This window comes from Grammomys surdaster, unplaced genomic scaffold (genome assembly GCF_004785775.1).
Source record: "Grammomys surdaster isolate TR1022 unplaced genomic scaffold, NIH_TR_1.0 139, whole genome shotgun sequence".
Classification (NCBI taxonomy): Eukaryota; Metazoa; Chordata; class Mammalia; order Rodentia; family Muridae; genus Grammomys; species Grammomys surdaster.
This window is the reverse complement of record NW_021604597.1, coordinates 5,862,148-5,879,082: the sequence shown is the minus strand read 5'-3', so window position 1 is coordinate 5,879,082 and position 16,935 is coordinate 5,862,148. Positions and strand designations below refer to the sequence as shown.

General features: G+C 39.4%; 1 protein-coding gene across 2 annotated transcripts in view; it reads right to left on the bottom strand.

Moving 5' to 3' along the window:
• The window catches only part of Dclk1 (doublecortin like kinase 1), a 281,860-nt gene that overhangs the window by 48,652 nt on the left and 216,273 nt on the right, over nt 1-16,935 (bottom strand). The window contains exons 7-8 of one of the 2 annotated variants that reach the window (XM_028763452.1): nt 3,996-4,080; nt 1,453-1,561 (exon numbers count right to left, since the gene is read on the bottom strand). In XM_028763452.1, the coding sequence (XP_028619285.1) occupies nt 1,453-1,561; nt 3,996-4,080 (194 nt within the window). Of the gene's footprint in view, nt 1-1,452; nt 1,562-3,995; nt 4,081-14,910; nt 15,395-16,935 lie in introns of those variants that run through there. The other variant, XM_028763453.1, reaches the window with a different exon arrangement.

Here is a 16,935-nt window from a genome sequence, read left to right as displayed (position 1 = left end):
TTTATAAAATGGGGGCAGCAATGTTGACCCAATTGGATCAATGTAATTCAGTGGAATACTATAATTTAAGGACCATGAATAGATAGATCCTCAGTAAATATTGGTTAGTCCTATTTCAGCAGGGGTGGAGCCCAAGATGATAATGGAATATTTTCTGTGTCTGGCAGTCAGGCAATTGAAGGCAATATTCCATGGGCAGGGGCTGCAGACTACAGAAGGGGAGGGGAGATTTTCATACCACCATTACTCATGACTCTACCTACTTCATGCAAAGTAACATAGCAACAGTAGGTTGCTATGCTGTTGTGAGCATCCTAGTCCAGCTGGAATAATGAGAGGAGTGAAATCTGAGAGCTGCTTTATGAGGGTCACTTTGTGGGGATTTTGCCCTATGGAATGGGCTGTGCTGGGGTGCAGGGAGTACTTAGTGGATGCTGATTCAACTAAGAATCCTGGTGATGCATGATACCCTAGGCAGGCTTCCAGTTCTAAGTGGCTCAAATCCACTTTTCTTGAGAAGTGCCAGGCCTGGCTCTTCTGTGTCCTTATCTGTTTCCTGGCCTGAGGTGCCTTCTCTAGGTAGTGGTATGAGATAGGACAGAGATACAGGCTCCTAAACTCAAGGAAGGTCCAACTCACTAGGAGTAGGGAAACCTAGATGCTTCATTAAAGCCATTCTCTAGAGAACCAGAGGGATCCCCTCAAAAGAGCTGAATGCCTCCAGCACAGGTCTGAGAAGATGCCAGCTATACAGATGTGAACATAAGCAACTGCCTGGAAAAGAACTCCGAGTCTGACACTGAGCTGTTTGAGGTCACTTCCATTTAGACTGATGCAGTATTTGCCGTCACTTCTCTACTTGGTAGCCACCAGCTACCATCCTTGAGCAGTAATCAAGAACTTGTAGATAAACAGGGCATGGGAGCATGCCTGTATTCCTAACACTCAGAAGGAAGAGGGAGGAGGATGGGGAGTCTGAGGACAGCTTGAAATGACGTTGAGTCTAAAACAACAGGGTCTGTAGTTTATCCATGTGAAGACATTTTCACAGATCAAATACCATTTCTGTAGACTCAGCACACATGCATTTAAAAACCTTTCAAGGTTAATGTGCTATATGTTTGATGATGGTACATTTGAGAGATCAAATCCTATAAATAAACATTCCTGAAGAGACCTTCAAAATGACTTCTCCATAAAATAATATAAAAACTTTACCCTGACAAGACTGGAAAGCTTTCTGAATACACTAAGTAAAAATCAAAGCCTTTATATGAAGTCTTTTAGACATCATCCCATTCCTAAGTCTGTTCTTAGGTTGTTTTTCTTTATTATTTTTTACTCTTTTGTCTCCCGGGTTGAGACATTAACTTAAGCCATATGTGTCTCTGTCTGAAAGCATGAAAGACAAGTTTTTCTTTAACTTACCACACTGACAAGCCCCCCACTCACCTCTCTATACATTCTTTGACAACAGCAAAATTTCCGTCTCCTATTGTTCTTCCAACTTTGTATCTCTCTGTTATTGTGGCAGGAATCTGGAAACCTTCATCAGACTCTTCTGAAAGAATCATTAGTGTGTCTTTATTGATGGAGAAGGGGCCACAGATGTTGTTTTTAAGATACATTGCTAACTGTCTCCTCACAGACTGGAGCTGATTCAGAAGTAAGACGGGCAGCCCCCTCCCCGCCCCCGCAGGCTCATACAGACTCAATGGACTTTACCAAGGCAAACGATAAATTAAAAGAAAACCTGTTGAGTCCACCTGGACCCATACCACTGCAACGCATGTTTCTGCTTCAGTGGGACTCAGGAGGAAATCCTGCATTTGCACTTCATGATAGTTTGATCAATAGCCCCCACTGAATACCCATTGTGTTCAGAGAAATGACATATTTGTGTACAGGACAGAGGGGAAAGACATTTCTGGAGGGACTCTGGGCAGTTTTACATTGTAAAAGTGTGAATAGGTTCGGTTGTTTAGACACTGAGCTTGACACTGTCCTAAAATGGAAATCTCTGCAAAATTCTTTATGCACTAAGTGTTGCTGGCCACCCCTCCCTCATATCAGCAAGCAGATTTTAGACAAATGTTCTCACCAAGCAACCTGCATGACAGATGTCGAGTTTAAACCCTGATATCTATTATGTCTGTGGGCAGAACAGTTTTTGTAATAACATAACATGTTATCCCTCTGAAAATGTACTCTGAAATATTTTACAAATGGCTAATAATGCCTTAAATATCCAAGGCTATAAAATTAAATAAGCCATGCTTGGGTCACATAAACATGATGCATCACCTTTAACATGTCGAGGGTATTAAAAACCCTTTAAAGCTGGGCTGTAAAATGTACAAGCTTTAAAGTTATAAATCTCAGCTCTCCCCCAGGCAACCTGTGTGCAAAATGGGATAGGATCCTAGTAAGTTTCCTAACTATGTGCCTCTCATAACATGTCCTCATAAAGTGAGATTTTACCCTCAAAATAAATTTGGATGTTGTGGGGGGTGTGGTTCTGGTAAGTTTTACAGTTCATATTTCATATGTGGTACTAGGGAGGGATGAATGGAAATTCATCTGCAGTTTCTTGGGCTGTCTTCACAGCGCTCAGGCTGCATGACTGGGGTGGCTTTTCTAGATAGTATAGTTAAAATACATGTCTCTACTATGCTCTACAGTGTGAGTGTCTTTACAGCCTCCACACTGTGGAGGGCATTTCCCTCCTGGATCACGAGAAGCTACCTTAGCAATGTCCAGAATAAAGTGAATGATGTAGTCAAAGCCCCTTCTCTTAGCCCATCCAGGAAGAGTCATGATTTTGCCTATGTTTGAAATACTCAACCTAGGGATTTTCACCTTCTCCACGAGGAGGGGAAGACATGATTGTGGTTTATCTGAATTTGAAAACCATCTCCCAGATAACAGGGTCTTAGACTCTGTACATGGGTAACAAAGTAGTTGTCTGTGACTTTTCAGATATTTGTTATCTTACAGATGGGGAATAGGGAGAGGTCATCTGTCTTCTCTTCCAGTGGAAACATTCACCGAGACACAAGACACAGTATCTGGGGTTTTTCTACTAATTATTGATAAAGGAGCTGGTCCCTCTGGAAACAGGTTTCGTCAAGGACCATCACATTTCACTGGGTGAATGTAGCACACTGGAGTGAAAGAGGCTTTTACATGGCTGAATTACAAACTTGGACAAACGTAAACAAGTCACATAGGAGTCACATGTGTTGCTTAATGTCAGAGTCTCCCTCACAGGATATATCTTTGGGAAAATATCAAGTCATTCCATTTGAAGCAAGAGGAGCTTATTCTTAACAGTGGTTAATCCTCATACACTTTTACTTTTACAGATGGTTTCCCCTAATTGATTTGAGCCTGATTCCATCCCCAGGGGTGGGAATAGTGACATTTAATAATCTGCATTTCTATTAAAAAGGAACTAAGATATGAAGAACTAAAGAAGCTTATCCCAAACCATACAGCAAGTTGGCAAAGAGTCAACTCAGCAATCCAGGTCCTTATGTCATGGAGAAATTCTAATGCTAATTAGTTTAAGGGACAAGTAGTATTTCTTTGGAGTTACCAGCAGTGAAAAGAAGTTATGTAGTTTTATGGATTGAACTCCCTTAGGTTGGAGCCCACCTATGGGTGCTCATATACAAGACACATTTGTCTTTTCATTTATGGAAAGGGAGGAGAGCAGGGGAGCACAAAGGTAGGCAATTGCTGGTGTTCTTAGGTATCACACCCACAGAGGACGTGAAAGGATTCAGTTGGGCCAACTCCTCCTCCTTCCCATTCTCAGACAGTGAGTGCTAACCCCTGTAGGAATCACCCACTCCTGTCCCCAGTGAGAGTCCCACAGGAGCTGCTGAGGTTTGTCTACCCATTGTGTCTCAGATGTTATAGTTTGCAAAGTAAATTCAGCTAACCCCTCCTCCATCCCCTCTGCAAGCTGTGCCTTCTCCCAAGCTCATCACCTTCCCCAGGGCCATCGTTCTCATCCATTGAGCTGCAGACTTTTGTGGATGAAAGTGACGTAGAGGAGCCGCCATGCTGAGAAATCTGGAAGGGAACAGAAACAGAATAAAAAAAATAAAAAAAAAACTGGGTCAGAATGATTGAGCCTCTACACACCATACCCAGCCCGGAATCTCAGGAGCTAGTGTTGCCCCATCCCAGGGAGAAATTGGTCTTTAAACTTGCAAAAGGAGGTCTTAAGACTATTTAATGAGTGCCACAATTCCCACCCTCACGAGTAGCCCAAGATGAGTGACTAGGAGAGGCTAATCGTTGAGAAACTGGACACCCGAGACTTCTTTTCTCAAAGTCAGCGTCCTTGAGCTCCAGTTTGCCAGATTTTAGGCATCTCACTCCATCTTCTGGTCTATGCTGAGAGTCTCAAATGTGTTGTCATTCTGGCTTTATCTACTATTTTTCTATTTTTACAAAAACAAAAGTGTCTCAAGTTAGTTATGAATATTCTACAAAAAACAGCACAACTCAGCTTTAGCAAAACTTTAAGAGAGAAGTAGAAGAGTGGATTTGCTACTCTTCACTTTGAGATAAAGATACACAGTAAACATGAGGCCAACTTGGCATGTTCCTTAACATGTCTGAGAGAAAGGCAAAATTAAAGCCTAGGTCAGAAGAGTCTCCTGTAATTCAAGTGGATTTGACTGAAGACCCATGAGAGCAAACAAAGAGATTTGACTGAAGACCCATGAGAGCAAACAGGGTTCTGACTATAGTGGGAGGGAAAATTTTTAATATTAGAACTGGCTGGGAACAATATTTAACAATGGATGCTTCCGTCTCCACCCCTACTTCTTGAGAAAACAATTTGCACACAGTTATGCTATTTCTAAATAGTGAATACAGCTCATCCTAAAAGATCTTCCTTCTGTTCCCCTGGGTTTATCCACTTGGTTGGCCTGATGGGAGCAGGAGGCGGTGAGGGGGCGGCATTGGCTCATGGTGCTGGCTGTCTGTGGAGCAGAGAGAAGGGAGAGCGGCTGTAGTTGCATTGATCACGAAGTGGTGATGAGAAGCAAACTTGACCTACATTTCCTCTGCTTACCCGTCTCCCATTCAACCTCCACCCCGCTCCATCCAGCTATAACTGAGCACAAAAAGGGCAGAGAAGTTTTATGTGGCTCATGCCCAACAGCCTCCTGCACAGAAAACCCAAATACCTTTGTTTTCATAAAACAGATTTATGTGGTTGGGGATATACCACGCAATCACTCCAGGGCCATCTGAGGCAAATACCACAGAATATTTCCTGAGTGACGAAGGGACAAAGATGGATATATCCCATTGATGAGTTCATTAATGTTGACAGTTGACAAGATCAGAATGGGAACTCTACTAATAATGATACCTTTTCTTCTTTATAGGACATCCTAGAAGTTTTGATATTGTTGTTGTATACCCCTAAATATCATGCAGTCTGCATAATGTGCCTTGAACTTCCACATATCACAAAAATCTTCCCTCAATACTCTTGGTGACCTGAGCCCATCAGTCATTATCTAGCCTTTGTCTGACTAGGAACATATGTGTGTCACACCCCAGAGGAAAGATTCTAATTTCCAAACAGAGGGTTCTCTTCTTTTTCTTTTCAAAAGCACAACAGTACAGAATCACAACCCACCGTGTCAAAGGCATTGTAAACGTTTCAGCTTCAAAGTCACATTTGCCTGACTCTCAAGAATTCCTGTTTGTGAAAATGTTATACTTATCATATCTGTACAGAAGGCTGAATCCCGGCAGGTTTATGACATTGCAGACTGGAGAAAATAAACATTAACATGGTTTCACTGGAAGAGAAGGTGGTGTTTTCCAGAACAGCAAGATTCTTATCTCCTGTATCATTCAAAATGCAGTGGCAATCCAGAAAGAAAAGACTGAATAAGATGGGTGAGCTGGAGGATGTCTCTTCTGGGCTTTCCAGCCCTGGGTTTTGAGTTTATTTTGTTGTTGTTGTTTTTGTTTGTTTGTTTTCTCTTGGCATTGCAAATGGTGCTGCATAATATAGATCCTCATGGGTTGGAGGTGGCAGGTGCTGTCTTATGTTCTATTCCATAGTTTACAATCCAAAGACATTCTTTCATCAAGCACCCAACTTAATAAATAGTACTGTGTTTGCAAAGATGCTCACAGACTATATACTTAGAAATAAATAAATAAATAAATAAGGAAAGAAAGGAAGAAAGAAAGAGCAAGTTGCTTCTGTTAATAAGAGCAGACCCGAGTGCATGGTAACATCTCCTAAAATGTAGCATTCCATAAACTTGCTGTATGCTATTCAGTAGACTATCTTATTGACTAACAGCTTGCATTTTCAGCAGAGTGGCAAATGTCTGCTGTCATGAATGTCTGCCACACTGCCAGCTGTGTTGTCTTACCTTGTAAATAAAAGTCCCCTAGAGTTTCTAAGCTCAGTTTATTTCCCATCTTTAAAGAGTAGGGTCAATGCAAGTGTGTTGATATGTACAATTGCTTCGGCTTTTTTCAGCTCTTAAGTTTGTGTGTTTTGAAAATGTAATCTATGCCATTTCAGATTCCCTGTTGGCTAAGACTAGTAAATGACCCAGGATTTTAAAAGAAAAGCTTATTTATGTATAAGTGGGGTATTCTGAAAATGGAAAGTTATAGTTTTCTTTATTAAGCTCAAGTGCAGTAAAATAAACCTATTGGCCTTCTAAGGGCTTTATCTCTTCTTTCTTCCAAAGAAATAAGATGCAGAACATTGCACACCTTTCAAAGGCAATGGTCCCTCACGGATTTAAAGAATTTCAGGAGCAGAACTGGACTCTACAATCCCATTTCCACCCAGAGATCAGACTCCTCACTCCAGAGAGGTGGTTAGGTGACCCATGTCCAAATGCAGCCAGTACCAAGCACATCACTTCCTTAGGCAGCAGCTTAATTGTTAACAAGGCAAAGTGGTAAAGGGCTTTTCTTTGTTTCTGGACATTTTCTATTCACTGTTCTTATTGCCCATCTCTGTAGATAACCAGTGGAATCCATTTCCACAAGACAGAACTTCAGGTTTGTGGAGTCAAATGGGACTCCTGGGTCTGCTTTCTTAATTTGTATATCCTCACATTCTCTTGTTCATCACATGACTAAGATCTGGGATTCTCCCCTCCTGGAGACAAGGCAGAGCTGCCAATCCTCTCTTTAAGCCTGGTACTCAAAACTAAAGCAACTGGCTGAGTGCATTCTGATCAGCACTGAACCTTCTTTGTCCCCAATAGAGAACCGATTCACTTCAAGATCACAGTGGCTTCTTTGTGATGCCAAGTTTTAACATTTTACCAGACTAAGAAGTCAACCCATTTTCCTGTTCGATGGGTTGGTTTTTATCGACCAAACACTGACACTTTGTGTTAAATGCCATCCTCAATGGTATTTGTTTTCTCCTAGACTGTTACTTTTTGGATTCTGGTTTTTATAGTCCCACTCATTACCTCTCCTTTTCTTTCCCTTCCCTTACTTTAGTAATCTGCTGAGATTTGCTCTGTTGCTGTGTATTGTAATGCTAAATTCTTTACTGGAAGGCCTACAAGTGAATTCTCACTTTTATATTCTATTGATTAAATAAAATTGGCTACAACCAATTACTGGAGGGATTAGAGGTAGGTGGGTTTTGAGTTACCTGGTAGGGGGTGTGGAAGAGAGAGAGAGAGAGAGAGAGAGAGAGAGAGAGAGAGAGAGAGAGAGAGGGGCTGAGTCAGGCAGAGAGAGACAGAGAGACAGACTTAGAGACAGAGAGAGACAGAGGGTCAGAGAGACAAAGAAAAAGAGGGAGGAGAGAAGACAGGAGGAGAAAAAGGAGAAAGAAGGAGAGGAGAAGAGGAAGTCACCATGAGAGGAGATGGACCATGAACATGTGACCAAGAGAAACAGCAAGTATTTGGGGTACACTGGTGGGGAGGTAGCCAGGCCAGCAGTTAAGAGCAGATTAGGGGTTACGCCTCAGTAATTATCAAAGCCAAATAAAATAAGCATAGTCTGAGACTCATTTACTTGTAAGCTAGTGAGGGGTGGGTGGGTAGGTTGTACTACAGTAATCAGCATGGCTCCCTGTGGTGGTTGTTATAACCTGCCTAGGTATACTCACACACTTCTCCTGGAAGATTTTGATTTTGATTTGCATGTCTGGCTTGAAAACAGTAACAAGCACTTTAGAACTGATCTAATGAGATCAGCCAGTCCTTCATACCGACTGACAGGCATTCATGAGACTGACTGCCTCTAAATGAAGTTTCTCTGCCTACTTTCATTGTAAGCAGGCAAAACGCAGTAGAAGGTCCATGCTGGTGAGATTTTTATGGCGATTTCAGTTAGTTTGCTAACTCAAAGGCATCTGGGCTTAGAAGAAACAAACACATGGTTATTTTAGAGTTTAACACAATTAGCTGCTCAGAGAGGTGCCCATGACATTTGATATGTCGTCACCTCCCAGCAGATGTAATGGGAACCATTTGGGCAGGTTGCTGACACCTGGAGGCTTTTACAGAACACCTTTCTAAAAGCACTACCCTGCAAAGTAAGAACACAGCGCATGCACAGTGATTTAGCCTGGGATCACATAACAGATGGGGACAGACGGTGCATACTTTTTGAAGTAAGTGAGAAAGCTGAGCTAACAGCTCCAACCACATTTTACCAAGATGTAGCCAACAACCATGCAGTCAAAGAAACAGTCCATTTTTAAATGTTATGAGTTACTGATGCCATTTGTATGAATGTTGTCACTCAGCTGGAGTCCACACTGCATCGAGATTTGGAAAATATCCAATCAATACAATTGACTCAAGCAGTGTAGACAAATCTGTCATATAACCAAACCTTGACTGGGTAACGGTATTATCTCCACAATCTGCTTTGACAGACAGTTATGATTCTTTGATGTAAAAGGGGTTAAATAGAACCAAGAAACCAAGTGTGCTCACCCTTATTTGATTTCTGAATTATCTTTGTAAAGGAAATATATGAAATAAATGCGTCACAGACTAACCACTGTCTGGAGAATCTTGATGTTAGGGCTACAGAGAATTTAAAGACAACCCAATATAGCAACATTAAAAGCATTACTGTTTGTGTGAGACATTGGAGACTCTATGTTCTATGAGTTCATGAGATACAGAAAAGCCATGCGTTTATTTACTACCTAAGTGGTTTAAGACAGAAGGCTGAGCCACCAATCAGCAAAGACTAATGGAGGCCCACTCTTGGAAATAAGGCAGGCCCTGTCTACATTCTTGATACTGGAGGTTCAGCTTAAATAAACTATGAGATACACAATCAAATTAATGATTAAGAATAAATATTTAAATATTCATAAAGATTCAGTCAAGTTGTTTAAAAGGATGGGAAACTATTACTCTGGAAATGGGTTTGTTGAAAATGAAGATCTTAGATAATATATTTGCTAGACAGACGATGGGAGCTAAGATTTCCAAAGTGAAAGAATGTGCTTACACTTCAATCTCGGATACACCAAGTCATCTCCTTTGCCTCTGCTTCAAAGTCAGAATGATTAGGCAATGATCCCTACAGCCGCCCTGTGAACCCGTGTCCAGAGCCCATTACACTGTATAGCAAAAGCCACGGTCCGGGAGCTACTCCTCACATTCACAGCTTGGACGGGGTTAAGGGAGTCATCTCTGTGCCCCATGGATTAGAGTCATTCTGTTAAAAAGTGACTTCTGAAGTTGAGTTTTTAGTCTTTAAGGAGGAGAGTTTGCAGTTCCCCAGGGCACTCGCTTCATTTAAATGTAATCTCTGCTATACAAAGAAAGTATGGATGCAGTTTGGAATCATAAACTTGGGAAATTCCCTCTTGGTGTACCGTTATAGCTATGGTTACTGACTGAATTTACCATGGAAACAAGAAAGAGAGAAAATTACAGCCAATTAATATTAAGGTCAACAGAAACCTAGTAAAAATGTTAAATTTAAAACTGTAATGATGACCTTTTATAAATTCAATATAAAGTATTTTTTCTAACTTGAATGGCAGGGTTTTCTATTCTCTAAACAGTACTATGAATGAAATAGATTATTTTTCCTAAGATAAAGTTGAGATACAAAAGGCATTATCATTATTTAATTGTAATTTATTGAATATATTTATCCAGTATTTAAAAAAAAAACAACCAAGTAGCCTATATACATAGATGCCTATATCCATATACATCTCTCTGAGAATTCTATGAGCTTAGGAAAAAGGCCACTAATCCCAGGAGACAGTATGATTTACTTTATGCATTTTAATTTTTTCCCAGCAAGTTGCTAATTTGTCTGGCAAATTCACCCTTAAGGCAACCCTGAGGGGGAGGTATATTGCCAACGCAATGATGCCATCTGAAATAGAGCTTCCCATCAGATAACCTTACTGTGTTTCTCCTGTCAGTATTTCATACTCAATATCTACTTTTTGGTAGCCTGTCTAGTATCATCACCTGCTGATACTTTGAGCATAAGAGGGCTGTGTCCAAGACAATAAAGGCAACCCTTGTCCCATGGTTACTTCAGTTCCGGCATCTAACCAAAGAAACTCACTGAACAACATAGGCAGTTCTTCCTGTTTATTACATGGTTTGGCTAAACTGCTAAGTGTCACAAAGGTTAAGTTCAGGAAAGAGTAACATGGTCGCATGTGAAACACAAGGTACAGCGTTTTCCAAGGAACTACAGCAGAAAGGCATAGAAGCTTTTACACTGGATAGTTCAATAACACATTCTATTAGTTCTCATCTCTGCCGATTTCTGCAGATCGCATTAAGCAATGTATCTCCCAATATATCGCTGCTTAAACCATTTTGATACCAAATGCATTTTTCCCCCAAAGGAGAGACTATACATCCAAGTAACTCCAACTGCAAATGGTCTGCAACCTTTATGAAGAAAATGCAACTTTATAACATTCATAGTGTTTCAAAGAGTCCATGGGGGAAAATCAGGAACTAAGTTCCTTCTCTGGCAATGTGTAAAAACACCTCAAAAACGCATCACAGTAAAATTAACTTCCATATTTTTTGCCTATTAACCTTCGAATATTTACTACTCTGGCTTCAAAAATATTGTGTGGCCATATATAATACAAACACCTAGTGTTTCATGCTTCACTTACACTACCTCAGAATTTATCCATCACCTTTAATACAATAAGATACATTTTTAAAGACACCATATGTCATGCACCCTTAAAATTATAGTGAGAGCCTCAGATTTTCTAGTTTTCCTTACACATGTTACAGGCACAAAATTACAAATGTTTTGCAGCTGACAGTTTAATATGCTGTATCAGGCAATTGTTATAATGAATTTCATATATCTCTGATTTCCACACTATTTCTCTGTGGGTTTGTTCCACCAAACACGGCTGTCACTAACATGCACAATTAGAGGAGCTGGCAAAGCCAATGTAGATAGGCACAAATGCACACAGACAGTAAACTTCAGTCAATAAGCATTTTCAAGTGTGTATATACTCATGTAGACACACATACACACACAGTAAGTTGTCTTCAAAAACATTTTAACAGTTTATAAGCATATAGGGAACACTCAGCATGGCCTTACATGTTGTCTGGCTTCACAGCAAAACTTCCAATTAAATTCACTTTGACTCTTTCTACTTTTATTTCAGTATAACACTCAACTACCTTCAGGTTCTAGAAATCAGTTTGTTCAGTGAATATTGATTGATAATCACTGTAGTCATCAATACACACACAACAGGAAAATGTCATTGCATTCGATCAGATTATTGACTGAGCATCAAGAATTTACAATAAAAACATCAATTAGTATTTACATTTATCCATCAATGTAAGACTGGATTTGCTTGGACTTCAATTCTTTTGTTTGTCTGGATTTCAATTAGTCTTAGATAAATCAGTACATGTGAATATTTGATACTGCTTCATCATGCTAATTTAGCAAACTGATTTTGAGCTTGAATAAGTGCCAACTAATACGTATGCCACAAGTTTATCACATAAAACTTTATATTTAATTCTACAGGAGCCAGTAACTTATAAGACCATATCAACAAATATCATCCTTTATTCTTCATGTTCTATATACATACACAGATATTTATATAGGCACATCCACATATACACTGAGTCCTGCAAATGCACATAAACACACACCTGTATAGATATATGGCCACCATTTAAAAAAAAAAACAAAATTAGTAGTTCAACAGGTAAAATATATGGATTTATCTTTTAGGATTATTCTTATACATTTTCATTCACAATTACTTTTTTTAGTGAGGCTTTTGGAATTCAGTGTTTTTAAATGGAAACAAAAATACAGTCCAGTATGGCTGCAAAGGAAAGGAAGGCTAGCACCCTTGCTGCCTAGCATAGGGATCACAGGCAGGTGCCAGAGCAGCTCTGGGGTTTGGATATTGAAATGCTAAGGTGACCTCATATGTGCATTGCAGGCATGTGTACAGATGGGTGGAGCTCAAACTTCTAGCTTAGAAACCTATAAGAGTACAGACCTTCTGCTAAAATGACAAGAGTCAAGACAATGACTTTTCCACGTGGCTTCTGAGTTCACACAGAACACCATGTTTTGCATATCACTAGGTTTTTAGCTTATAAAATGCTGAAAGCAGGGAACTCTTCGTAACATCTTTCTTTCTAGTATGTCGAAAACTATGTAACCACAAATGCAGAAGCCTGGAAAGGTGGACACAGCATAGTCTACATTTAGGGGCATATCAGCAAGAGAAAAGTGTGTGGTTTTAGTTGTCTGGTGTTCCCTCCTTCTCAGATGGTCATTTTAAAACTTCAGCGACTAAAGATATTAGAAGGATTCTAAAAAGCAGCCACCTCTTAAATGACTGTTAATTATCTACTGGGTCTTTACCAATGACCCGGTGTGCTGCTTGGATATTTAAAAATTCTGCTTTGGGATAACAGAATTATTCCCTGCATAGAAAGAGATCTCAGAGTGTGTTATTTCAATCTCAGAGGGACTTAAGTTTCAAAAGTAAATGAGATATATGGCCCTTGAATAATCCTTTAATAAAAGTCATATGTTCAAAGATGAAATGCCAGGGAATAGCATCTCTTTGGATCTACTTGAATGGAAAGTTGGCCACAATACCTACTGGCAATTAGTCCAAGTCTACTCTCTTTATGCTGTGTCTAAACAAAGCCATGATCTTTATAGCCATTGGCAATATCTGCTACTTAACCAGAGCAGATAGCATTTATTGAGTTTCCATACGATTGACTGCACAGGGGAGTTGAAATTACTGGAATTTATGTTTTGTTCTGGACCATCTGACCCACTGCTTTCGTTGCATTTTTGACAGGTTAGTCAAATACATATTAATCTTTTATGGGCTGAACTATATTAAGTAATGCATTTTTACAAAGACATAACGCTGCAACAGACAGCATGGCATCCTCACAGATGTTTACTGTTTCAGCTAAAGACAAGGCAGCCCTTTGATCTCAGCAGGAGTCTCTGTTCATGTCTATTGGAAACAGTTTTAAAATCCGAAGTCTGGAACAGGTATGATCATTTTCTGTCCTTTCAAGATGGAGGGATCAGTCTGCAGTTCTCAAATAACACGCCAAAGAAGTGCCCTCTCCTCTTTAACAGGCAGGGTAATGAGGCAATAATTATCACTCGGCTAACTTTTCAAATGCTGGTAGGATGCCTGGACGTCTTATTTTTCTTTTTCAGTTGGGATATTTTATCCACTTGTCAAGTGAGATGCTAGCATAGGTAACTATAAACCAGATGGGAAAATTTGCTAGTTGAACAGTCTACTGAGAGAAATAAATCAATAACATTTGAAACCATATGACAAGGAGACTCCTCTCCATCTTGAATCAGGCATTTTCAAAATGTTTTCAAGAGAAATTTGAAAGAAATCTCAAGTAAAAGGCTCCAAATGGCACCATACATTTTAAATCTGTCACCCTACTGAGATATGTCAAGCCTGGAGAATATAAAATCCATGCTTTGTAAGTCTTAAATGGTTAGTGTTTGAGCTAGCAAAAGGAAACGGTCACGGGTATGGTCTAGATACAATACACCATACACATTGATTTCTAACATCTAGATTTAAAAATAACTGTTTTACATTTAAGCAAAGCTGACTTACACTTTTGAAAATAGAAGACTAGAGGAGAAGAATTAGTAGGTTAATGTTTTAACAGTGGGTTATAATCATAGACACACTTGGTTTGACACAAAAGGAGTTTTGCATATGAAGATTTCCCAAACAAGATGCAGGATGATCAGAATGGAGCTTTGGCTATCTGGAGGCCCAGTGTACAAGCTCTGTTTAGAAGAATTCCAATTCTCAAACTGAGTTTATTTTTTGAAAAACAGTATAAGTCCCATTTTTTTTTAGGTCAAAAACTTTGCACACTTGGGAAAAATATGTTTATAGTATTGCTGTTGTAGGGAAACATTATATAGTTAATCATAATGCCAAGTTATTCATGTTTCCATGTTACTGAAACTATTTTTATAAAACATAATCTGGAAAAAGGAAATCCATGTGACAATAATAACAACAACCACTACCACAAAAAAAACCCAAAAAACAAAACAAAACCAAAAACCCCAAAACAAAACAAAACAAAACAAAACAAAACAAAACAAAAACAACAAAGAATGTTCTTACTGCTTAATATTAGTCTTTGTGAGATGTCTCCTACAGGAGTTCCTTGACTCTCTTTAAGACATATTCACTCAAAAAAATAATAATAATCCTGGAGAGTTTTTGTAATGTTTTGCAATGAAATAACTAATCAGCTCTCTGATAATATATACATAAATTTTAAACTAAAAGGGTAAAAGATTTTTACCTTTTAGAAAAAACTGTGTCTGTTACTTTATTAAATTTTTCTTATACTAGGTACAGAAAAATTGTATTTATATATCTACTTACTGATTAAAAAGAAGACTCATTTATAAAAATGGGGACTCTAATGCTGGATCGTTAGGGTGGTTCTTGTATCTAATATTGGAATCATATATGAAATTTGTCTGGAACCAGACCTTAGTCATAAAATCCTCAGTGACTAGCAAATATTGTATTCAAATTCTCCTCAGTTACACCAAATGGAGGAGACACTTTAAAAAATTTTTTTTTCTTTCAAAGAATAATACCACAAGTAGAAAATGTCTGCACACTTGCTTTTGTACAACTTAGTTACTTATGCAAAACTCCTTTGTGTATTTTGCTGTTAGATGCTTGCTTAGGAAATGGGAAACCTTGATCCCATCACAAACCATACACATCGCTCCATTGTGTCTTTTACACTGAGTCTCCTACAGAGTCCAAATCATCCGACGAGAGGGGGCGGTACAGGTCCTGTAAGATGAAGGGCAGGACAGATTCGTTTACTTTCCTTTCTTGGGTTCCCTGCTCCTCTCTGGGGAGCAACTTGGGAAGGGATGGGACTTTGGCTCCTAACGTCATTACAACTACTCAAGTCACCAACTTTGCGTAAGAGAAAAGATAACACTGGCAAAGCGATGATTTCGTTTTATCGGCAAGAAAGTGCTTCTTGAGCTATCATGGGCTCTTGCCTTCCTTCGTGTCCAGTTGAGTTATGGCCCCTGTTGCCTGCCAAGACCACCTCTGCTATTCCGTGTCTAGGAAATTCTTCCATAGACATTTTCTTCCCATTCTGGGGAGAAGAATGTGGTTACCTCACAAAAATAATTTGCCGGATGCAGCAGCTGGCATTAAGGTATGCGGGACAGTAACTCCAGCGTGCAGCTGCACACAGTGGAAACCCAGCACACACCGCTCTTTCACAGTTTTATGCTTGGGTGACTGGAAGAATTCTCAGTTACACACGCCCACATCCTACTCCAAATCTCCGTCTAGTTCCCAACCCATTACCCGTTTCTTCCCTTCTTCCTGCCACCTTGTCTGCTATTATATCTCAGTGTTAGTAGCCAAGCAACCTGCTCAGTTCCACCCAGTGTCTACAGTTAGCTTATTTTCAGTTTTGTGCTGCCCACTCCTACGTCATCTGAGGGCTCAGTTAAGCTACAAAAGTCAGTGGCGTGGGAGTGTAATGGGGGGCTTTATTCAACCTACTCAATACAACACATTTTTTTCTCTTGATGTTTTAAGAAAAGGGACCCCCCCAAAAAGAAAGCGTTTATGGATAGGAAGAGGGCCTAAAAAGTTAATTTCTGAGGCCAGGAAGATGCTTCTAGAAGCCACTTAAGTAATTGTCCTTTGTATAAATAGGGAAGCTACTTGGTTCACTGTCTCCAGTGTATTTAATGGAGAAATGAATCTGACATGCAGACTAGTCTCTCATATGACTATTCTAAAATGTCAAAGGAAGTAATTTAGAAACTTGATCTTAAGGGAAGAAAAACAGCTTACTAAATCGTAGCTAACATAAGTAAAATACAGATTTTTTTGTTTGTAAAGAAATCAGCTATATACCTTAATACTCCTTTTAAAAATTAGCTTCTCCTCCTGTATTTTAAGGTGTGTGTGTGTGTGTGTGTGTGTTTGCCAACTCATTTTCTGGGTATGTTACTAGGCAACACAGAAAGAAAAAATAGAAGTGGCTACTGTTTTCTAATTTGCAATAAAAGGAATTAATTCATTCTTTGAAGTGTCTTCTTTTAGCACATGCCATCTTGCATAGAAGTATAGCCAACTGTTTGAAAAGAATATTAACTAAATTTGAAACAGGAACAATTTTTAGGGATATTCTGGTCTTGTTTTAACAGGGAGGGGTTATTTGGTGCAGTTGTCTACCCAAAAGGATGAAAGCTTCTCTCAGTAGAGCTGGAAATGCCTCCATGGTACAGAGATGGAGGGTGTTCAAAAATTCAAAGACTTGAGAACAGAACCATCTTTGAATACACATAGCCAAACTC